Here is a 24,993-nt window from a genome sequence, read left to right as displayed (position 1 = left end):
TTACCAAACTTTTTCACTCTTATATTGGAAGGTCATTAATAATAAACCCATTCTTTAAATCAGCAGCTGTCCAGTTGGTGGCCCACAGGCTGCATGCAGCTTGCAAGGGGTTAATTTGCAGACCCAGTGGCTCCGAAGAGCCACTGATCTCCCCATTGCTCCTGCTGCAGAGCAGAAGGGAACTGTGAGGTCCCCCTTCCTCCTTCAGCTTCCACTTCCAGAGTAACCTAGACAAATTGGAGGTTTGGGCCAAAAGGAATCTCATGGGCATGAAATGTTCTCTGTCCAAGTTTGCGGATGATACTAAATTGTGGGGGGAAGCGAACACTCCGGAGGGTAGTGAATGATTGCAGGCAGACCTGCACATGTTGGGAAAGTGGGCAGAACACAATAGGATGTAGTACCAGAAGGACAAATGCAGAGTGCTGCACCTAGGGCATAAAAGTATCTAGCATACCTACTGCCTGGGGAATGACCCTCTCAGCAGCACAGAGGTGGAAAGGGATCTCAGAATCATAGTGAGCTCCAAGATGAACATAAGTCATCAGCGTGACAAAATCATCAACAAAATTAATCATACTTTATCATGTATCAGCCGATGCATGACAAATAGAACCAAGGAGGTGATACCTCCCCTCTATGCAGCATCGGTCAGATAACAGTTGGAGTACTGTGTCCAGTTTTGGGCACCGCACTTCAAGAAGGTTGTGGATAATCTCGAGAGGGTCCAGAGGAGGGCCACTCATATGGTTAAGGGTTTGCAGACCAAGTCCTATGAGGAGAGACTAAGGGACCTGGACCTCTTTAGCCTCCACAAAAGAAGGCTGAGAGGTGATCTTGTGGCTACTTACAAATGCATTAGGTGCGCGCAACAAGGAACCAAAGATACTTGGTTCACCAGGGCGCCTCTTGGGGTAACAAGGAAAAATGGTCACAAACTGACAGAGCAGCTTTAAGCTAAACATCAGGAAAAACTTCTTCACGGTGAGAGTGGCCAAAACTTGGAATGGGCTTCCAAGGGAGGTGGTGCTCTCTCATACTTGGGGTTCTTTAGGAAATGGCTGGATAGGCATCTGGCTGGGGTCATCTACCCCAGCACTCTTTCCTGCCCAGGTAGGGGGTCGGACTCGATGATCTGTTGAGGTCCCTTCTGACCCTAGCATCTATGAATCCATGAGATTCAACAAGCACAATTGCAAAGTCCTTCACTTAGGGCAGAACAATCCCATGCACCCGTACAGGCTGGGGACTGACTGTCTGGGCAGCAACTCTGCAAAAAAGTACCTGGGGGTTACAGAAGACAAAATGAATATGAGCCATCAGTGTGCCCTTGTTGCCAAGAAGGCTAACAGCATACTGGCCTGCATTTGTAGGAGTGTTGCCAGTAGGTCAAGGGAAGTGATTATTCCCCTCTATTCAGCACTGGCCAGGCCATATCTGGAGTACTGTGTTCAGAGAGAGTCCAGTGGAGGGCAACAAAAATGGTTCAGGGACTGGGGCACATGACTTATGAGGAAAGATGGAGGAAACTGGGCTTATTTAGTCTAGAGAAGAGAAGAGTGAGGGGGAATTTAATAGCAGCCTTAAACTACCTGAAGGGAGGTTCAAAAGAGGATGGAGCTGAACTGTTCTCAGTGGTGGCAGATGTCAGAACAAGGAGCAACAGTGTCAAGTTGCATCAAGGAAAGTTTAAGTTAGATATTAGGAAGAATTTTCTCACTAGAAGGGTAGTAAACATTGAAACAGGTTACCCAGAGAGGTGGTGGAAGCTCCATCCTTGGAGGTTTTCAAGACCCGGTTAGACAAAGGTTTGTCTGGGATGATCTAGTTGGGATAGACCGCTTTGAGCAGGGGCTTGGACTAGATGACCTCCTGAAGACCCTTCCAACCCTAATTTTCTGTGATTCTTCCTGCCCTTGACTGAGGGGACAGTGAAACGGCCTGTGGTGCAGCAGGGAGGCACCCATATGGTGTGTAGTTTAGGGGGTAGTAGCTCAAGTTGGTTCAGTTTGCATGATGTGTGGCCCTTGGCCGCTTAGAAATTGAACAGCTCTGCTTTAAATTTAAAAAAAAGTACCAAAATATCTTACTCAGCAGTTTACCATACAGTTTTATTGTAATTGATAACATAACATTCATGACATGCCTGATAAAATAGTGATACCCACTATCAGTACGGTTTTGCTCAGCTGTCCACTGTAGCTTTAAGCAAGTTGATAACCAACCAATAAAATAGGCATCTTCTTGATTTTTTTTTTGTAATGTCTAAAACAACATTCCAGCAACAAACAAGTTAGGGTACAGCAGGGGCAGGCAATTATTTCAGGGGGGAGGGCCGCTTACTGAGTTATGGCAAGCTTTCGAGGGCTGCAATGGTAGCCCCACCCCTTGACAGATGCCCCTCCCCCAGTCACCATCTTATGACTGAAAATCCCAGCCCCTAACCCCGATCTTTGCTGCCAGAAGTCCCTCCCCTTTAAGCAAGGGGTTTTTGCCATCTCAAAACCAGAAAAATACCAAATTCTATTCTAAAATGCAAACATCTATAGCATTCATTAATTTGATTTCAAACCATATTTTTGTCCTGATTGTACACTACACAAACACAGGTTATGGAGGTGATTGCACAATAGCTTAAAATGAAGTCTTACTCTTGCATGTTGTGGGGGGTGGGTATAGGTTTGTGGGGGACTGTGGGTGCGTGTCTGTGGCATGAGAGAGCATGTGGGGGGGTATGGCATTTGTGGGGGGCTGTGTGTGTGGGGGATGGTGGCTGGGGTGTGTGAGGGGATGTGGGGGGTCTACATGTATGGCATTGTGAGGGTGCATGGACACGAGTATGGTGGGGTGTGTGTGTGGGACTCAGATTATGAACACACACACACTCTGCCCCTGCCTACACACACACTGTCCTTGCCTGCTTGTCCCCCACACACACCCACACACACCCCTACCAGTGCGGCCCCGTGCTCCTGGGTCCAGCGATGCAGCCGGCAGCCATGTGGTGCTGGAGCAGGGCAGGGGCAGGAAGGGAGTAAAATGGCTGGGGATGGGCAGAGCTAGGCTGCTCAGTCCTGCTGAGACTCCCCCTGGGTCCTACTGCCCCTGGCTCTTGTCAGCTTTGACAGGCTGCCAGGGCAAATAAATATTAATTTTCAAAAAATTTTAGGTGCCCTGTGGGCCAGATAGAATGGCCTGGCAGTCTGAATCCAGCCTGTGGGCTGTATTTTGTCTGCCCCTGGGGTACAGTATATAATTGGCTGTAAGTCAATACTGAAGAATGAACTAGAGAACTTCAGGATTAAAGTAAAATCAATAAGATGTTTAATTTCATACGATATTCATACATGACTTACCCTTGTATGTCTCTTGTAGCAACAATAAACCCTAAAGAAATAGATGAAAAAGTCTTAGCTTTTCTTTGTCTTTCTTTCTTTTTGTGGGGGGGCGGAGGGGGCAGAGGAAGCATTCACAAGTGACAGCAGACAGCTACTTTAGTCTGCTCTCCCAAGCAGACATTTAAAAGTCTTTGCTTACAATACAGGTCCAATAATTCCAGACTGCTAAAATATCCCATATGATTTCTGTGATTTCTCCTTTTGTATGGGGTATGCAAGAATTAATAGAACACATTTAAAGCAAGGATGAAACTTGCTGAAATTCTTAATTTTTACTGCTAGTTTCCCTCTTATAGTAAAGGCCCCTTTTCCTAACAGGTGAGGTGAGGATTTTGAAGTAATCATTTTAAGAAGCGCTGATGATATATTATTTTTCAGGGTATGAGGAGAGTTATGCATTTAGCTCTAAATGTGGATAACACTGAACATCCACCATCACCCTGGTTCATCATAAAGGTCAGATATCTTTCTGTGAGAAACAGCAGCAATATTTCAGTTCAGAGTCAAGGTAGATTACAATAGACACGAAAAGACTTGTGTTTTATTAAAGACACAGGAATGTACATTTCAAATGTGATGCTATCGGTTCTGAAGATTAATGCAAGCTAGTTCATCTGAGAGTGCTTTAGACATTATAAACAAAACTGAATCTGCTGATAAACATGTAGAAGCTTTTAAAACAGGAAGAAAGCATATACTGAACTATGTTTATGAATTACTGAAACCAATATCATATACATTTAAACATGTAATAATGTTTCACACAAAAAGCAAGCATTAATTTACAGTAAATAAGTTTATTTGTATGCAGACAGAATAATATGTACAGATGGGGTCAACTGTGCTCCTGGAACACTAAGCAGTAACTCCTGTGAGATATCATCTTATAGCAGTTTTATTATACAAGTTTTGAATGTAACAGGTGGTATGAACAATGCACATTAACACTAAGCAGGTAGTCGTACACATTTTACTCTTGAAATGTACAAATACAAGAAACAAAGGCCATAAATGCAATAGTACCTACACCTCCAAGACCCCCTCTTTTGTTTATAAATATGCACAAGTTCATTATCTATTGGTGATTTGTAGATGTCTTTCCTGCTACAGTTCCTTGTCGACATATTGGACATTTCCATCTCTGAGGCACTGAACTCAAAGTCTTTGATAAACTTCGGCACCGCTTCCACTGATTCAACTCAGTGTGCTCCTGCCCTTCATGTTCAAAACCAAAAAAAAGTATAAATAACACAAACAAGCTTGTGGACATTTTTCACAAGTTATTTGCAACCAATACTGTCAAAGCAGCTGAACCGCAGTGCATCTGTGTGCAGGAGCATATAGCAGCTTTTGTGCACTTTGCAAAGAAAATACAGATAGAAAATCCCTTAAGTCTTTACTGGCTTGTTCTGTCTGTAGCTAGAAAGATGCTATGTTGCTTCTGAGCCCTTTCCATTAAATTCTTTTTCTTCTTTCTCTTGTCCTTCATTTTTGTTGTCCTTCGTCCTAATTGGAAAACAAAACAAAACAAAACCAGTCATGAACCGATTGCCAAGGGAAGGATGATTTTGTACTTTTGAAGTGCTACAAAAAGTATTCCAGAAGGTGGTCAGCCAACTTGAGGGCTTTCAAAATGAGCACTGGGAGCATTCCTGTGATACAGTTACCTGCTAATGCCAGTAATGGGAAAAAACAAATGTTTGTTGTTGTGCTTCTGGAAAGATGTTCTGTGACTGCTGAGCACTAAAGCATATGCATAACTTTGCTGGTCTGAGTAGGCATGCTTATACAGAGAATTTGATGTCACTGCAATTACTAATAGAGGCAAAAGCTGTGCAAGTGCCCAAGAGACTTGGCAGAATTGAGGCCTCAATTCAGAATTTCTATTATGGCTAATGAATACATTATGCCTAACTTTCCCTTACTTGCAAAGGCACAATATATTACTGTAAAGAAACAAAAACACAGTTACATTTCTTCATCCAACACTAGCTTCATACTACATACTGCTTTAAAATCATCAAAAATCTCAAAGGACAAAAAGACAAGACTTGTGATCTAATTCATTCCCACAGTCCAGCTGCCAAGAGACAAATATCAATATAACACTATCATAAATGGATCCCGCCATGAATGTTGTGACAACACCTTTTTCACTAGAAAATGCTGCATCCCTCAAAGTAAGACTCTCATCAGCAATACGTAACTTCCAGCAAATGTCCTAATTCAAAATAATGAAAACATGAAATTCTTAAAATATTTTTGACTCTTTAAAATTAATTTTCATTTTCTCAGTTCAGAGTACAAAACATTTTTTTCAATCTCAGCTGATTTAGAGAAAAAAATAAATGTTATAAAATTGAAATCAAACAAATATTTTGAAATTATCTAAATATTTCAGTTAACCCTATTCTCTCTCTCTTTTTTGGTTTATCTTGGATTAATGAAAACATACTGATTTTTCATCTTTTTTATCTATGTTCATCTTTTATCTAAGTTTAAGTAGATGCCTAAGTGCTGCCTTGAAAAGGGATGTTTTCTTGAACCAGGGCCTTACACATGAGCCTAATGTGCAAGTGCATAAGGTTTTGAGAGATCAAGGCCTTGGGGAATTTCTGGATTCTGTCTGAGGTAACATTTAACGCTGTAAATAGTCCATGGAAAATGTATTGATTTAAATCTCTAGATCTGCCCATTTAGCATCTTTTAGGAGTACAAAAATTAATGTAAAAAGTTGAGTTTATAAAAATTAGTGACACCAGCAATACAAAAAAAAGAAAGGAAAACATGGCTTCACTAGAGAGGCAGAATGTTCTTTCAATGTGAAGAAGTGTTTCTCCATATAATCTTGTTTTGCTTTCATCTGGTTTGTAAAAACAGGCCAGCATAATAAAAAGATATGACACGTTTTCCCCATTTGATGATAAAATTTATTTAAAGGATCTGGTCAGGAGGAAACAATTTAGGATGATACAACGTATAGTTAATCTTAAAATCATAGACTATCTTCTGGAGTATTAGACCATCCAGCATAGTCTTCATTAGCTGATAAGGAAAATACTTATTCTTAAAATCTGACAGGGAATTAAGATGAGAACATGACTGTGGTCCCTTATTAAATCATAACGGTCCTTGGGGTTTACTTCTGCTTCTCATTAAAGTCTGGCATTAATGCTACAATGGCATTTTGCCATTTTTAAATCTAGTTAATCCTGCACAGTTAAACCTCAGTTGAACCAATCATTAATCAGAAGAGCTTTAAAGTTAAAACTGTTTAGTAACACCGTATCTAATGACTAGGAACACCTAATGAGGTCAGAGAGATGAAATACTTGACACGGAATGGCATTAAAAGAAGATGGTTTCAATTATATGCATTTCTGTGTCAAAATGTTCTTACGTGAGTTTATTAGTTTGCTCTATTGTAAAGGATCAAAGTTGTCATGCTTATATAGTTGCACATTGTATTTTTTTCTCATACTTTCTATGTTCAAAACATTTTTTATGCCCAAGACGTGTATTCATCAAGCAGTACAGGGAGGGAAGCAATTTTGAAATGGGTGATAAAGTAGCTAGTCAGAAGAGTAGAAGAACCACTTATGCCTTCGATGGATTTTTGCCACTGAGCTGATCAGTACCCAATCATGGGATGCTTTGTGTTATGTCAATCAGACAAAACAGTACAATATACAGTCATCGTCACATCTTGTTTTCTTTATGCTCTCCTCCATGTAGAAATTCTGCAAGTGCTTAAAATTTAGCAAAAAAAAAGAAGAATCTGTACTTTTTCACTATAAACTCTTAACTTCACTGATAAAAAAAAACAAACAAACCAATAATTCAGAGAAAGATCGACTTTACATCTGCTTATCTGAGTACTGAGCTGCAGTTTCCCCTTCGATAAGCATCATGTCGAACTGCCAATTTGTGCCAAAGGTGAATTCCATGGTGGTGAAGAAATGAAAATGCAACAGACTTGAGTGATTTTATACTATCAAATGCTACAAAATCTTCTCAGATATTTTTGATGTGAAATACACTTTTAAAAATACTACTTTTGACAAAAGTCTGACAGTTTCATTGGTTTTCTTTTGGAAACATCCCTAAAATGAATACTGTCTCCACAGGTTGGTTGGGTCCATGGGTAGATCTAGGATTTTGATAAGGTGCATCATCATATATAACATGGTGCATATTTTTCTCCAGTTAAAACAAACTAACAAACTAGAAACTTTACTAATATATTAGGGGATTAGGGCTATATTATTCAGTTTAATATGTTACCAAAAATGCATATCACTGTTTGGGAGGTGGGGACTGACTGCTAGCTCCAGGGTGGGGAAGTCTACCGGGGCCAAAGTGGGAGGGGAAGTACAGCTGTTACCCCAAGCCTGGCCATGGACAGAACCATAGCTTGTATGCCAGCATGTGGGTCCTCCATGGCCCCCCTTACCACCCCTGTCCCCTTAAATCCACTTTGTCCCCCATTATCCCACATATCCCTGCATACTCAGCCCCAACTCACTGTGCCTCAAGCCCCAGCAGACCACACCATCCCCTTACACCCTACTGAGTCCTACCCTGCCTCCTCCCTGCCCCAGGAATCCATTGCACAGACCCATTCCCATCAAACCCCAGCCCCAAACCCCTCACCAACCCCTTTACCAAGCCCTCCGCTCCCCTTCTGCATACCCACATTTCATTGCAGCCCCCTTCACTCACAATCCTTCTTGCTCCCAACCCCCTTTCATATCTCATTTCATTCACACTGCCCTCCTCAACTCCAAATCCCATGTGCCCCTCACATATCCCACCCCCATAATGCCCAAGTCCCTCTACCCCACCAGCTCCCTTTCCCCACAAAAGGCCCTTGATGCCTGTGACACCCCACCACCTCCATCCAGCTCTTCATGGCCAATGGGAGTCCATTCCTCTCAGAAGCCCTCTCAAACATTTTCCCCTACAAACACAGGGCAGGTTGGAGCAGGGATGCAACTCTTCTTCCTCCCTCCCACCATGACTCCTCCAGACTCCTCCAGGAAAATTGTAGAAGAAAAGAGAAGTTAACGGAAGATCAAGAGTTGTTAATACCTATGGAGTGAAGAGGTTAGCAGGAATCAGATAGCTAATAATGAGCCATGAAGCAAACTGACTCCCTCAGCTCTTCGTGGATAGAAAAGCATAGAAATGTGGCTGTCCCTGCAAGACAGGTTGGTTTAATTTGAGTGGAGCAGGAATCAAAGAGGTGTGTGAATGCACCAGTTCTCTTCTCTCACCTCCCCCCACCCTAAACCCTGGAATTGCCCCTTGGTCCCAGAAAGATTTACAGCTCCAGCATGTCATGATGCAGAGCTGGGCATCTCCCTCCCCAGTTTCCCTCCCTTTTTTGCTCAGTGTAGCTAACAGGCCTTCCCCAGGACAGGTCAGCCCTCAGTATGCCATCACTCCCAGAGTCCTTCTATAATCTGAAATAGCTTTTAAATTCAACTCTCTGTCTTGTTGGCTCACAAAGGGTTCCTATATTGTTCCTAGAATGCAACAGGAATTTAAAGATTAGTGAAAAAATACTGACTTTATGAACTACAGAGTTCAAACTAAGTGTACTGCTGAGCCCACCACGCATGAGAATTTCCATTAAATTCAGACTTAGCTGTAACGTTCACTTCGTCAGTCGAAGCACAATGAGATGAACAAAAGTAATTATGTTACACAGGGCCTCTCTATTGCATGATGCTTCATACCAAGGAGAGCATACAAGTATATATTACTACATCTCATCCAAGCAGCCCACTTGAAGGCACTTGGGAAGCGTGCAATGTGAAGGAAAAAAAAGAAAAAAAACTTCCCCATCCATAATCAAGGAGGAGCCCTCCAACTGCCACTGTGGCAGGCTCTCCAGGTGTACAATTGAGATAATTCCAGTGCAGATGGGAGAAGTGAACAGCAGTAAATAATACTCTAGCCCTGGTCTTTACCCAGACCCACCGAAGTCCTGTTCTGGCTTGCTGCGTGCCAGAGCTAGGTTCCAGGAACCTCTGAATCTAAGACTTGTCCTGCAGAGAGGAAGGACACTCGCTATAGTTGATAGGTTTCTCTGCAACTGAGGGCTAGGATTTATTACAAATCAGGAAAAAATCCACTTATTTCCACCCTACACCAAGACATAAGTAGCTGGTAGCCAAATTGTGACAAGCCCCTTTGAAGCCATGCTGCAAGGGAGGCAAAGGTGGTCTCTCCTATTTGCACCACACAACGGTTTGTCACAGTTGCAAGGTTGGAATTCAAGAGACTCTCCTGCCCACAAAGTGGATGGCAGGGGGGAAGCATGTTATCCATCATAATTGATGCTGCAGTTCATGCTAAAGCCTGGTTCACTAGGATGGCACAATCCTTCTGTGCACTGGGCTGCAGGGAAGGGAACAGGACATTGCCCTTCCCATAGTGCCCCACACTGCTCTGCTGCAGCTGATACACAAATGCTGCAATTTGTTCCTAAGAGTCTCCTGCCCTAAAGGCTCCAATTCCCCACTATCAGACTTTGTTTCTGGCACTGCTGCATGGAGCTGAAAATGACAGTATCTGGGGTATTAAATCACTGTTTATAGAATCATTCTTATCAGAAACAGTGAGAAAGCAGTTAAGCATAGCACGCTCAGCTCTATGGCCAACAGCACTTCTTTAAATGTCATTACACTCCTGTCTGTCATCTGGCATAATGGACACTGTTACTACTTTCCAGGTACCTGCCTCCATATCAAGGCTGACCTTCAATAATTGTTTCATTACTGTCAAGTTCTCCTTGAAAGCCTGTGATATTCTGCAGCTAACAGTGAACAAGAACAAATTGAACTGCAGAAAGTGGAGGTAGGCTTGTACCAGCTAGTCAGGTAAATTAAGTATTTATTTTTATTTCTAACCCATTTTCCTTGTTACACACATTTTTTTGCAAAAGCCATTTATTTATGATCAGTCCCCATGTATATGAAGACCTGGATTTTCAAGACTTATGACAGACATTTTCCACCTTGGCTCTGAACAAAACTTCTAGAAAACTAGCTTACAGATGCTTGTATCTAAAACACCATGTACATATAGAGCTGGTTTGAAGCTAATAGGTTTGCTGTACTATAATTCAATGAAAGCAGCTTTTTATAAACCTTGATTTATCAATACTTGACTAATCAGCTTTTAAATTCAACTCTCTATTTCATAATACTTAACTTATCAGTCTGCATACCATTCTACACTACACCTTATTTAAAAAAATATTACCTAAGCAGCCAGCCAGTGACCATTACTTTAGCTGGCCAAAATCTTAACAATGACTCATATTTGTTGCAAATATTTTTTTTATTTAGTTAGCAAATCATCCCATTTTTTGCCACTAATGAATTTGTTATCCAACAGTACTAGCAAATATCATTTAGTCTAATATTTATCAGTGTTATTTGTGAACTGTTCATTTTGACTACTTGCTATTAATTATTCATAAAATATTCGTGGTCATCCAGGCCACCATGTCATGGTTCTGCCTGACAACTGGATGAAAAGCCTTTTAACAGGACAAGTGTAAAGAACCTTTTAACAATTAAATAGGCAATAATAAATAGGTAATTATTTACTACTGGAATTAATTTCTGGAAAAAAGTTAATATTCACATAGTTGTTCACAAACATCCACGTTTGTCCCCATGCTGGGAAATAACTGCCTTGCAAAAAATTAGATCACACTTGACTTTTTTGTGATTTGGTGCATGGCTTGTTTGTTTGCACAGTTGTGGGGGGCAGGGAGAGGAAGGGGACTAGCTCTGTTCCACTGCCTCCATCTCAGTAGTTTCTGCTCCACACAACTACACAACATAGTTCAAGCTGAGTCCTCTGTTAGATCAATGTGGTCCCCATTTTCAAGAAGGGGAGGAAGGAGGACCCGGGCAACTACAGGCCAGTCAGTCTCACCTCCATCCTTGCAAAGTCTTTGAAAAAATTATCAAGGCTCACATTTGCGAGAGCCCGGCAGGACAAATTACGCTGAGGGGAAACCAGCACGGGTTCGTAGCAGGCAGATCATGCCTGACTAATCTAGTGTCTTTTTATGACCAGGTTACAAAACGCCTGGACACAGGAGGAGGGGTGGATGTCGTATACTTAGACTTCAGGAAGGCCTTCGATACGGTATCCCACCCCATACTGGTGAACAAGTTAAGAGGCTGTGACTTGGATGACTACACAGTCCGGTGGGTGGCGAATTGGCTGGAGGGTTGCACCCAGAGAGTCGTGGTGGATGGGTTGGTTTCGACCTGGAAGGGTGTGGGCAGTGGGGTCCCGCAGGGCTCGGTCCTTGGACCGATACTCTTTAATGTCTTCATCAGTGACTTGGATGAGGGAGTGAAGTGTACTCTGTCCAAGTTTGACGATGACACAAAACTGTGGGGAGAAGTGGACACACCGGAGGGCAGGGAACAGCTGCAAGCAGACCTGGACAGGTTGGACAAGTGGGCAGAAAACAACAGAATGCATTTCAACAAGGAGAAATGCAAAGTGCTGTACTTAGGGAGGAAAAATGTCCAGCATACCTACTGCCTAGGAAATGACCTGCTTGGTAGCACAGAAGCGGAAAGGGACCTTGGAGTCCTAGTGGACTCCAAGATGAACATGAGTCGGCAGTGTGATGAAGCCATCAGAAAAGCCAATGGCACTTTATCGTGCATCAGCAGATGCATGATGAATAGATCCAAGGAGGTGATACTTCCCCTCTATCAGGCGCTGGTCAGACTGCAGTTGGAGTACTGCGTGCAATTCTGGGCGCTGCACTTCAAGAGAGATGTGGATAACCTGGAGAGGGTCCAGAGTAGGGCCTCTTGTATGGTTAAGGGCTTCCAGGCCAAGCCCTATGAGGAGAAACTACAGAACCTGGACCTTTTTAGCCTCCGCAAGAGAAGGTTGAGAGGCGACCTTGTGGCTGCCTATAAGTTCATCACGGGGGCACAGAAGGGAATTGGTAAGGCTTTATTCACCAAGGCGCCCCCAGGGGTTACAAGAAATAATGGCCACAAGCTAGCAGAGAGCAGATTTAGATTGGACATTAGGAAGAACTTCTTCACAGTTCGAGTGGCCAAGGTCTGGAACAGGCTCCCAAGGGAGGCGGTGCTCTCCCCTGCCCTGGGGATCTTCAAGAGGAGGTTAGATAGGCATCTAGCTGGGGTCATCTAAACCCAGCACTCTTTCCTGCCTATGCGGGGGGTCAGACTCGATGATCTGTTGAGGTCCCTTCCGACCCTAACATCTATGAATCTATCACTTCCTGAGCCAGAGGAGTCTGGGATACATGTTAGCTGACACAGAAAGGAGCAATACCTTATTTTGAAGGGAGGGATGTTGGAAATCCGGGGATATCCATGACATTCCAAATCAGAACAGAGAGAATGCCCTCACATTCATAATGATGCCCTCAGTGCACATTTTTACGTAACATTTATAAAACATAAACCCCCCTCATTGGCTTTTCATAATCTTATGACTTCCTTAGCTATCATGTGCTGTATCAGTTTAATATCTGATCTCCATCAGATCCTCCATCTGGGAAATAACAGGACATTCTGCCCTTGTATGGGATTTCTCCACATCTAGCTCCTGTGGATTGGCAAAAGACAGCATCCTTCCACAAGAGGGCAGTCAGTACTTACATTTAAAACTTAATATAAAAGCTAAAAGCCATTGAGCATACTTGCAGCTTTAAGTTCCAGTCTGATTGACTTTTCTCGTATCCCTGTATTTTGTGGAAAAGCAAAATATTTGGCATTTCCCTGTTTCTTTAAAATGCTCTCTTTCAACACACTGCTGTGTTCAAAGGGCTTAAAAATATAATCCTACTTTTCTCAACCTTATTTTCTTATTTATATAGATTCATAGATGTTAGTGTCGGAAGGGACCTCAATAGATCATCGAGTCCGACCCCCTGCATAAGCAGGAAAGAGTGCTGGGTCTAGATGACCCCAGCTAGATACTCATCTAACCTCCTCTTGAAGACCCCCAGGGTAGGGGAGAGCACCACCTCCCTTGGGAGCCCGTTCCAGACCCTGGCCACTCGAACTGTGAAGAAGTTCTTCCTAATGTCCAATCTAAATCTGCTGTCTGCTAGCTTGTGGCCATTGTTTCTTGTAACCCCCGGGGGCGCCTTGGTGAATAAATACTCACCAATTCCCTTCTGTGCCCCCGAGATGAACTTACAGGCAGCCACAAGGTCACCTCTCAACCTTCTCTTGCGGAGGCTGAAAAGGTCCAGTTTCTCTAGTCTCTCCTTGTAGGGCTTGGTCTGCAGGCCCTTAACCATACGAGTGGCCCCTCTCTGGACCCTCTCCAGGTTATCCGCATCCTTCTTGAAGTGTGGTGCCCAGAATTGCATGCAGTACTCCAACTGCGGTCTGACCAGCACGACATAGAGGGGAAGTATCACCTCCTTGGACCTATTCGTCATGCATCTGCTGATGCACGATAAAGTGCCATTGGCTTTTTTGATGGCTTTGTCACACTGCCGACTCATGTTCATCTTGGAGTCTACTAGGACTCCAAGATGCCTTTCCACCTCTGTGCCACCCAGCAGGTCATTTCCTAGGCTGTAGGTGTGCTCAACATTTTTTCCTCCCTAGGTGCAGCACTTTGCATTTCTCCTTGTTGAACTGCATTCTGTTGGTTTCTGCCCACTTGTCCAATCTGTCCAGGTCTGCTTGCAGCTGCTCCCTGCCCTCTGGCATGTCCACATCTCCCCATAGCTTTGTGTCATCTGTGAACCTGGACAGAGTACATTTCACTCCCTCATCCAAGTCACTGATGAAGACATTAAAGAGTATCGGTCCAAGGACCGAGCCCTGCGGGACCCCACTGCCCACACCCTTCCAGGTCGAAACCGACCCATCCACCACGACTCTCTGAGTGCGACCCTCTAGCCAATTCGTCACCCACCGGACTGTGTAGTCATCCAAGTCACAGCCTCTTAACTTGTTCACTGGTATGGGGTGGGATACCGTATCAAAGGCCTTCCTGAAGTCTAAGTATATGACATCCACCCCTCCTCCTGTGTCCAGGTGTTTTGTAACCTGGTCATAAAAAGAGACTAGATTGGTCAGGCACGAACCGCCTGCCATGAACCCATGCTGGTTTCCCCTCAGCATAATTTGCCCTGCCAGGCTCTCACAGATGTGAGTCTTTTTCAAAGACTTTACCAAGGATGGAGGTGAGACTGACTGGCCTATAGTTGCCCGGGTCCTCCTTCCTCCCCTTTTTGAAAATGGGGACCACGTTAGCCCTTTTCCAGTCCTCCGGGACTTGGCCTGTGCGCCACGAGCGTTCGAATATTCCCGCCAGTGGCTCTGCAATGATGTCGGCCAGTGCCTTCAGCACCCTCGGATGGAGCTCATCCGGGCCTGCCGACTTAAAGGCATCCAGTTCTTCCAAGTGACTCTGCACCATCTCAGGGTCTACGCATGGTAGTCTGGCACCTTGCACATGCTGACAGCAATGAGGGTTAAATTTAAAAAGCAGTGTCTGATTTTATCCCTCAGATAAGAGCCTAGGGGTCCATGTTCTCATTCTTCTCTAGCACTGCTTCTGGCAGTTCTTCCTCCGCAGTCCTGGCATTTCCTCCAACCTCGAATCAATGAACTCTTCATGGCAGAGGATGCTTTGGAGCCTCACCACCTCCTGTAGCTCTCTTGCCTGCTCCCCGAGAGACAGTACCAGGAGGCACCATTCATGTCACAGGAACCTCCCCCTCCACCCCAACAAACTGATAGAGCAGTGGTTCCCAGTATTGGGGCCACAACCCCATTTGGGGTTGCAATGATAAAAATGGGGTCATGCACACCTGGTGAGGGAGGCATGGGGGAGCACATACATGCCCCCCACATTTGTGCATGGGGTGGGTGTGGATATGGGCTGCTGGCTGCACCACCATGACAAGGCACCTCTGCTTGCCTGGCAGCAGTTGGGGGCACAACTCTGTGCCACCGCTGCTGCTGGGCAGGCAGGGGATACCTCGCTGTGGCAGTGTGGGCTCAGGCACTGCTGAGGGGTGGGCAGAGGTCTAGGCTCCATGCTCTGCTCTAGCCATAGCAGCTGCTGCCTTCCACAGACAACAGCCAGGGGTCAAACACTGCTGGGGAGTGGCTGCAGGCCCTGGCTCTGGGTCCTGTAGTCCTGGTATCTGGGGGACCCCACCTGCAGGGCTGGGGGTGCAAGGGGCTGCAGGTTGTGAGTGAGGAGCACCAACACATGCAGATATATTCCCTGTCCTGGAGAATCCAACTGTTGCTGCTTGAGTTCTGGGTACTAAGCTATACATCAGGTATTATTACTGTAGTGCACAAGAGGCCGGTGCCATTGAAAGGAATATGATGATAAGAGACATTCTTCTCACTGCTATTTCAAAGGGTACCAAAAAGACTGCTCAAAACACATGGTGATCAATCAAATACCTAAAGATAACACTTTTAGCTTGTAGATTCATGTGTGAATCAATTCACATCTTTCCAGACTTACTGCAACTGATTGAAAAAACTCCCCCTCTCTTTTTTACTGAAATACCAAGGAAGATGGATTATGACTGCAAGACCAAGTTTTCTCTTACAAGTGAAGAGTTGTTCCTTATGTGAGCAGACTCTGTCCTGTGCACTGAATAAAGCAAGGGTCCTGAGAAAAAAAAAAATGTGATTGTGTAACCAAAAGCAGCTCATCAAAGGGCCAAATTCAGGCATTGCCTAACTTTTAAGTGCTTGGCTACAACCTTTAAGAATGCTCTTCTAACATAGCTTTGGGGTAATATTAATAACAAATGACAATATAAACGGTAACGTACCATTTGGCTGGCTATCACTGCCTGACCTGTGCCAATTAAAATGAATAGTACTGATGGAAAGATAGACAAATGTATGGTGATGTGTCTGAATTCCCTAGGTTACATTAGGAGATAAATAAACAGTGTTGGGTCTTAGAAGCAAACTGTTATTTATCCAATATTAACTTTTTTTTTTTGGAGAAAAACAAGAAATGGTTTTGAAGGCACTGAGGTCTGAAATACATACTGCATCTTCTAAACTAGCAAGCAGAAAGCATCCATTACACTGAAAACAGAGAATCAAATTCCAGGGAAATTTGCACTGCAACTTATTCAATTCCTCAGAGCCAGAGTTTGAATCCTTTTCCCAGCCCTTCACTCAACTGAATGACCTTGAATACGTGAGAAAAAGTAGGTATACAATGTATGTACTGAACAGGAAGTTTGAGAGACTTAATTAAATATCTGTAAACACTTTGAGCTACTATTTTTCTTTTTAGGTCATTATATCATACCAGTCATCAACTATTCAGATGAAAATGTTGGAGACAATACAGACTAATTACCATGAACTAAAAACAATATTCAACTAGACCAAATTTCTGTATGGCGTTCCTTTGGTTTTATAAGGGTTCCCTTTTTTATTTAGACATATCCTGTAACAAAGATACTGCTTTTTTATTATTTAAGTCAAGAATTATCATAAAACTAGTAGTAAGTTGACAATAAAGGTTTTGCAGCTTTCTGATGCCCTTTCGTAAGCATTTACTTCTCCTCTGGCCCATATAAAATCTACCTATAGCAAGAATTGTTATTCTTATTCCCTTGCCAACACTGAAAATATTCAGAAGATGTAATCTATTTAGGGAATATGGATTTTTGTGTAGAAAACAGAATTTACATATGTCAAAAATAATAAAGTAGCAGTGGATTTTTTTTCCATTTGATTTGGCAGAGTCACTGACAACAAGGCTCTTGATACGTAAGAATAATATAAAGAAAACTTTCTGTAAAGGAGAGTTGTACAATGTGCACAGTAGAGGGCAGCAGTGGTATTAATTGGAAATTTGCTTCCCCCTCACTAATCTCCTTTTACTTTTCTAAACAGGAATATTATTTTTTTTTTGCAGGAGCAGCCACTTAATCTACCTTGACTATAAGCCAACTAATTCATTTGACAAAAGAAGATAAAAAGGACCTCACACACAGAGAACAAAGGCAGAGAGAACCTATCAACTACAAGGTGCCACAGAACCTCTCAGAAAACCCACAAGGAATGTGTACTTGACTCACAGGGTCATCTAAGTGATGCTGAGCCTCATTCTCCCTTCACTTCTGCTGATGTAAAGCCAGTAGTAACTCCATTTCAGTCAATTGTGGTATAGATTAGATCAGAATTGTACTTCCTGTATTATGAATATCAGTATATACTTGGTGCTGCGCACTCTTGAGTTACTCAATGCCATATAAGTTCACCCCACCATGAACAGAGCCAAGAAAATTATTTGTGGTGCATGTTTTTCTTTTCCTTACTGAAATCTGCCTGGCTTCAGCTAAGCCAGAGCAATTTTATAACATTTTTCAGTGTAATTTATTACACATTATTTGTCACAATCAAGGAGATTTTTTAATAAAGAAAAAAGCCACTTGGTTATATATGTATATCACCAAGTGGCTTTTTTCTTTATTTGTCACAATCAAGGAGATTTTTTTTTAATGCTGTGTAATAAATTACACTGAAAAATGTTATAAAAATTTAAATGTAGAGTATATTCCACATTTATGAATGTTTAAAAAAGCTGGTGGAAGATACAAGGCAGCCTTCCTATTAGGTATGAAGAACAAGGACATCCAGGATTCTGTCTTTGCTGACTACTGACTAGCCTTAATCTATAAGGTACTTTATGAGAATGTTATGTAAGAGCTAATATTTCTATAGACCACTATTTTGCAGGTGAAGGAAAAATTAAGAAAATGGTATGCTTGATGTCACAAAGCAAGTTAGGCCCAGGACTGGAATCTAAGGGTGCCTATACATGCTCGGGGGGTGGAAGCATTTTAATTAGAGTGGCTCCTGGAGAACTGTTCTAATTAAAAGGCCTCGCTGTCATGTGTATTAAGACCCCTTGGGTTTAAAAATGGCTGCAGGACACTATCTAAACCCCTTTCAACAAGGTTTAGATAAAGCTCCCCAGCAGCCATTTTTAAACCCATGGTGGCTTACACATGTGACGATGAGGCCACGCTGGAGTGTTTTAATTAGAACACAGAACAGACTCGATTAAGTGAGTCCACTCTGACAAGTTCTAATTAGAATGCAAACCAGCACATGTATGGGCAGCCTAAGTTTCTCTGGTGATCCAGTCTCATAGCTGGTAGGGTCAGAAGGGACCCAAGTAGATCATCAAGTCCGACCCTCTGCCATGGGCAGGAAAGGATGCTGGGGTCACACGACCCCGGCTAGGTGATTGTCTAGCCTCCTTTTGAAGACCCCCAAGGTAGAGGTGAGTACCACTTCCCTTGGAAGTTGGTTCTAGCTCCTAGCCACCCCGACAGTGAAGTAGTGCCTCCTGATGTCTAGCCTGAATCTACTCTCAATCAACTTATGACTGTTGTTCCTTGTTACTCCTGGTAGTGCTCGGGGGAACAGGGATTCTCCAATTGCCTGCTGGTCCCCCTTGCCAAGTTTACAGGTGGCCACCATATCCCCTCTCAGTCTTCCTTTGTGGAAGCTGAATAGGTTCAGGTCCCATAGCCTCTCCTCATAGGGCCTACCCTGCTGCCCCCTAATCATGTGAGTGGCCCTCCTCTGGACCCTCCCAATACTATCCACATCCCACCTGAAGTGCGGTGCCCAGAACTGGATGCAGTACTCCAACTGCGGCCTGACCAATGTCTCATAGAGGGGGAGGATCACCTCTCGTGACCTGCTCATGATGCATCTATGGATACTTTACAAGGCACAGTTAGCCTTCCTGACCTCGTTCCCACATTGGCAACCCATAGTGTCATAGTTGGTAGGGTCAGAAGGGACTTGAGCAGATCATCAAGTCTGACCCCCTGCCATGGCAGGAAAGAGTACTGGGGTCAAATGACCCCGGCAAGGTGTTCATCCAGCCTCCTCTTAAAGACCCCAGGGTAGGAGCCAGCAGCACTTCTCTTGGAAGTTGATTCCAGATCCTAGCTGCCCTGACAGTGAAATAGCGCCTCCTGATATCTAGCCTAAATCCACCCTCTGCCAGCTTGTGACCATTATTTCTTGTCACTCCTGGTAGTGCTCAGGGGAACAGGGACTCCCCCAATGCCTGCTGGTCCCCTCTGACTAGTTTGTAAATGGCCACTAGATCCCCCCTCAGCCTTCTCCCTTGTGCAGTCTGAACAGGTTCAGGTCCCTTCACCTCTCCTTGCAGGGCCAGCCCTGCTGACTCCTAATCATGCTAGTGGCCCTCCTCTGGACCCTCTCCATGTTGTGCACATCCCTCCTGAAGTGCAGCGCCCAGAACTGGATGCAGTACTCCAACTGTGGCCTGACTAGTGTTGCACAGAGGGGGAGGATCACCTCCTTGGACCTGTTTGAGATGCATCTGTGGATGCATTGACAAGGTACAGTTGGCCTTCCTGACTGCTTCCCCACATTGTCAGCCCATATTCATTTTGGCATCAATAATGACTCCAAGATCCTTTTCTGCCTCTGTGCTGATGAGAAGGGAGTTCCCCAGCCTGTAGTTATGCTTCTGGTTCCTCCTCCCCAGGTGCAACACCTTGCACTTGTCCATGTTGAAACCCATCCTATTCTCATCCGCCCACCTCTGTAACCTCTCCAGATCTAGTTGTAGCCTGCCCCTATCTTCTAGCGTGCTCATTTCTTCCCACATCTTAATATCATCTGTGAACTTGAACAAGGTGCTTTTCACCCCCTTGTCCAGTTCTCATTTGAATCCACTAAAATATTTATCCATGCTACTTACCCGCATACGTACATTTATTTACACAAATAAGTCCCATTTATGTCAGGTCTGGCACTACTCCATGTTAAATGCATGAAGGATAAGAGTGTTACATTAAAAAGTTCTTAAATTTGGGTACACAAAATTAGGAATAAGTAAATAGCCTTATTTTCAAAGGAGCTACAGGTGCTCTAAATATTTAAAAAGGCAGGCCATTTCTCCTTTGCCATGTACATATTGATTTGTGTGTCCATACTAGGCATCTTCAGCTGAAAATGTTGTTTTTAAATCCTGTGCCAAAGTTTTTATCCAAGCTGGTCATTGAAATGATACCCAAGAAATAATATATGCACGTTATTATATTACAAAACACCCCTGTACCCAGCAGAAGTAGAAGTTTATTTAACAAGATGTTTAACCATGAACCTACAGTTGGCCTTACTTTTAAATAACAATGACAGGACAGGGGGGTAACAAGGGCACCCATCGGGGGGCTTAAATGTCTCTACAGTAATGCTAGGAGCATGGGGAACAAGCAGGAGGAACTTGCACTCCTGCTTGCAAGCAACAACTTTGACCTGGTTGGACTAACTGAAACCTGGTGGAACCCTACTCACAATTGGGCAGTAGGCATTGAGGGTTACAGGTTGTATAGACAGAATAGAGTGGGGAAAAAAAGGGTGCAGGGCATTGCTCTCTATATTAAGGAACAATATAATCAAGATGGGATCAGAGGAGGGCCAAACCAAGTTACTGTGGGTCAGGATACAAGAAGGTTGAGGAGAAAGGGACCTGGTAGTGGAGGTCTACTATACACCGCCACACCGGGAAGATGAGCTAGACCTGGAATTCTCCAGACAGCTCTCAGAGGCCATACAGTCAAGAGATATGGTCGTCATGGGTGACCTAAACTACTCTGACATCTGCTGGGAGAAGCAGTCAGTCAAATCCAACCACTCACATAGGTTCTTAACCTACATACAGGACCTCCACCTAATGCAGGAGGTATATGATCCCCTGTAACAGGGGGCCTCCTCGGGGCCGATCTAACTGTGACCCACCCACCTGTTCCTGGGCTAACTGCCCACCTTCTTGCCCACCACACCTTGTTGTTAATTAATTAGTTAAAGATGTAATTAAGTGGGAGGCCACCCATTTTCTGTCCCAATGCCACAGGGCACTATGTGCAGCTCCTTTCCTCCCCTACACCACAGCCCAAGCCTCACAGATGGCATCCAGATGTTCCTACAGTCACCGGCCCCCACTGGGCCCCAAAATCCTCTGGTTTGAACCCCTCTATAATCCCCCCAATCAGGCAGCCTCATCCACCTTCATCCTCAGCGAACATGGCTCCCTGAGCTGCTTCCCCCTCATGGGTGTGGACCTTGGGCTACTAGCCCTGGCCCACCTCCAGGCCAGTCGGAACCCCAGGCCCTCAGCTGTTGGGCATTCCTTGCGGCAGGCCCCTTGGCCCTTTGACCCTTCCGGTCCTGGCCCCAGCATTGACCAGTCAGGGGAAATGTCAGACAGGTTCTTGAGTCCACGGCCTCACACTTCCTCTGGGGTCCACCATCCAGACCCTCCGAACAAGGGGTAACCCACCCAATTGTGAGGGCTAGGGGTTAAGGCACCCCAACCCACCTTTCATCGGGGTGGTAACTGGCCTGGCATTTCCTGGGGGCTCCCACGCCACTGAGAGCCCCAGCAGGCCACCCACTCCTGGCAGGGTGAAGTTTTAGGTCATGCCCAGGACCAGGAGTTTCCTTACCTCCAGTTGATATCATCAGCCCTCCGGCCAGGCGGTGTTGTTGCCTGGCCCCAGCAGCAGAACTGCGGTGTTTATTTGGGCAGCCCCAGATCCAAAATAGCTGCCCTCATCAGGCACCTGGTGGCTGCCAGCTCCAGGCCCTTAAAGTGGCAGGTACACAAAGTGTCCTGCTACATCCCCCTAAGGAAAATGCCCTGCTGGACCCAGTGTTAGCTACAGGGGATGACCTGGTGAGGAATCTGCATGGATAAGGTAAGCTAGGGGATAGTGACCATCAATTGATTGAATTTACTATCTGGTGAAGGTTGGGTAAACTAACCAGCAGGGCTGAAGAACTAAGTCTGAAGTTAGACTTCAGAAAGGCTAACTTCAATGTGCTCAGGAGATTAGTTAAAGAGTCATTAAAGCTCAAAAGCACTGGCAAAATGGGGGTCCAGGAAGGATGGTCATTCCTTAAGGGAGTGATCCTATGGACACAGAAGGAGACAATCCGTTTGTGCATAAAAGGGGGCAAAGGGGCCAAGAAGCCCTCTTGGCTGAACAGGGAAGTCCAGGAAAGCCTAAGGGCAAAGAAAGAGGTATACAGGCTGTGGAAACAGGGGGTAGTATACCTTCCTGGCTCGCACATGCAGGGAATCAGTTAGGAAGGCCAAAGGAGGATTAGAACTTAGGCTAGGGACAAAAAATAAGGACAACAAAAAAGTCCTTCTTCAGGTATATAGGGAGCAAAAGGAAGGCACAGGATAGCATAGGACCCCTACCGGACAAACTAGGGCAATTGGTGACAGATAGGGGGGACAAAACAGATCTTCAATGAGTTCTTTGCATCTGTATTCCTAGACACAGACCAAGACAAATCTCCCAGTTGGACTGTACATAGACATAGGAGGGACACTAGACCACCAACTGTTAGCACAGGCTTGGTGAAGTGGCCCTTGGAGAGGCTGGATGTGTTCAAATCAGCAGGCCTGGATGAACTTCATCCAAAGGTGCTGAAGGAATTGGCCAGTGTCATAGCAGAGCCACTGGCATAGCTGTTCAAACATTCATGGTGCTCCAGTCATGTCCCAGAGGACTGGAAAAGGGCCAGTGTGGTCCCTATTTTGAATAAGCGGAGGAGGGAGAAACCAGGAAACATTAGGCCAGTTAGTCTCACTTCTATCCTTGGGAAAACTGGAAAAAAAAAAAAATCATTAAGGATCACATTTCTGGGAGCCCATCAGGGGAAATAATGCTGAAAGGAAATCAGCATGGGTTCACTGCAGGTAGATCTTGCCTGGCTAATCTTGTTTCTTTTTATGACCAGGTCACAAAATGCTTAGACACAGGAGTTGAGGTAAATGTCATATACCTAGACTTTAAGAAGGCCTTCGATATGGTATCACATTCTGTTCTCATAAATAAACTGACAGGCTGTGATATAGATGATTACACAGTCAGGTGGGTGCAAATTGGCTTGGGGGTCACACCCAGAGAATGGTGGTGGATGGGTCAATATTGACCTGGAAAGATGTGGGCAGTGGAGTCCCGCAAGGCTCAGTTCTTGGACCAGTGCTATTCACTGTCTTCATCAGTTACTTGGACAAGGGCATAGAGAGCACCCTGTCCAAGTTTGCAGATGATACCAAATTGTGGGGCAAAGTTAACACAGCAGAGCGTAGGGAACCGATCCAGGCAGATCTGCACAGGTTGGAGAAGTGGGAAGAACGGAATAGGATGCTATTCAACAAAGAGAAGTGCAAAGTGCTGCACCTGGGCAAAAAGAACCATCAGCACACTTACAGGCTGGGGGATGACTTTCTCAGCAGCACAGCAACAGAAAGGGATCTTGGAGTCATAGCTAACTCCAAGATGAACATGAGTTGTCAATGTGACAAAGTGATCAACAAGCCTAACCGCACTTTAACATGCATTAGCAGATGCACAATGAACAGGTTCAGGGAGGTGATGCTTCCCCTCTATGCAGCACTGGTCAGGTGGTGGTCTCCCCTACCTTGGGGATCTTCAAGAGGAGACTGGACAAGCACCTACCTGGTGTTGCCTGACAGATGTTGGACAGCCATAAATGTATGATGGTGTGGCTAGGTTACTACTTAAAACGGGATTAACTACTTAATCCCATTTTAAGGATAATGCCTGTCACGGGCCTTGGATAAAGATTTAATTTGATTGGATACAATCAATAAGGGACTTAGGCACTTTCAAATTAAGCTCTGAAATCTCTCCTTTTAGATACCTGACCCTGTGCTGGAATCCAAAACCCGAAGTAAATAGCTACTCGGGTTGGGACAGCTCTGGACACAACCAGAATGACCCATGTAAGCATCTAGGTTGAACAGGAAGGCTTCTTGTAAATTTAGGCATTTTTAGAATTAGATGGCTGAGTTAGGATTGTTTTAGATTTCATTGGGCGCATCTACATGAGACATTTCCTGTGCATTAGACTGTGCAATAAACGTTGCACATTTATACATGCACCCCTATTAGGCTGGAGTAAACTAATTTACTCCAAAGCTTTAACACAGTATTTACAAGTACTGTCGAGCTTTTTACTCTGTAGCAGCACATGTATAGGCATGCAGCTGGAGGGGCTGGCTGGGGCACAAGGGTGCTTCAGCGCATGGGCTACCTGCCAGCTACTCCCTGGGCCCCCTGTCAGTCAGAGATAATCTGATCCAGCTCAATGTACTGCAGTCCCAATAATATGTACATGTACACATGCCTGTCTAAATCCTGTTTTCAGTGGCCTAGTTTGTTTATGGATATGGCCCTTAATTAAGAAACTCAGATCAGAACTTTTCAGGATTTTGGTAGTATCTGGTAGGATTCTGACTTAGAATGTTCTCTGCTTAATATTTCAAAACAGTCTTTGCTCATCTCTCTCCTCCCCTTCTCCTTACCTGTTTTTTTTATTTCTTGATATATAGCAAAGAGGAAAAAAATCCTATTAAGGTAGCAATGATGTGGGACAACTGCAAGATTTAATTACAGTGTTGGAAAATGTGTTATGCTCCACTGAGGGCCTCTCATATGCACATATTGGACTGAAAA

The 24,993-nt window shown here is 44.4% G+C and overlaps 1 protein-coding gene across 2 annotated transcripts in view; it reads right to left on the bottom strand.

The window, feature by feature from the left end:
* Nucleotides 1–3,919: 3,919 nt before the first annotated feature.
* The window catches only part of RSPO2 (R-spondin 2), a 196,722-nt gene continuing 175,648 nt past the window's right edge, over nt 3,920–24,993 (bottom strand). For both annotated transcript variants that reach the window (XM_059723811.1, XM_019495692.2), the window contains exon 5: nt 3,920–4,904. In XM_059723811.1, coding sequence (XP_059579794.1) covers nt 4,795–4,904 — 110 coding nt within the window. In that variant the 3' untranslated portion in view covers nt 3,920–4,794. The remainder of the gene's footprint in view (nt 4,905–24,993) is intronic.

This window comes from Alligator mississippiensis, chromosome 3 (assembly GCF_030867095.1).
Source record: "Alligator mississippiensis isolate rAllMis1 chromosome 3, rAllMis1, whole genome shotgun sequence".
In the NCBI taxonomy this organism is placed as follows: Eukaryota; Metazoa; Chordata; order Crocodylia; family Alligatoridae; genus Alligator; species Alligator mississippiensis.
The sequence above is the reverse complement of the archived record's forward strand: the minus strand, read 5'-3'. Positions and strand labels throughout refer to the sequence as shown.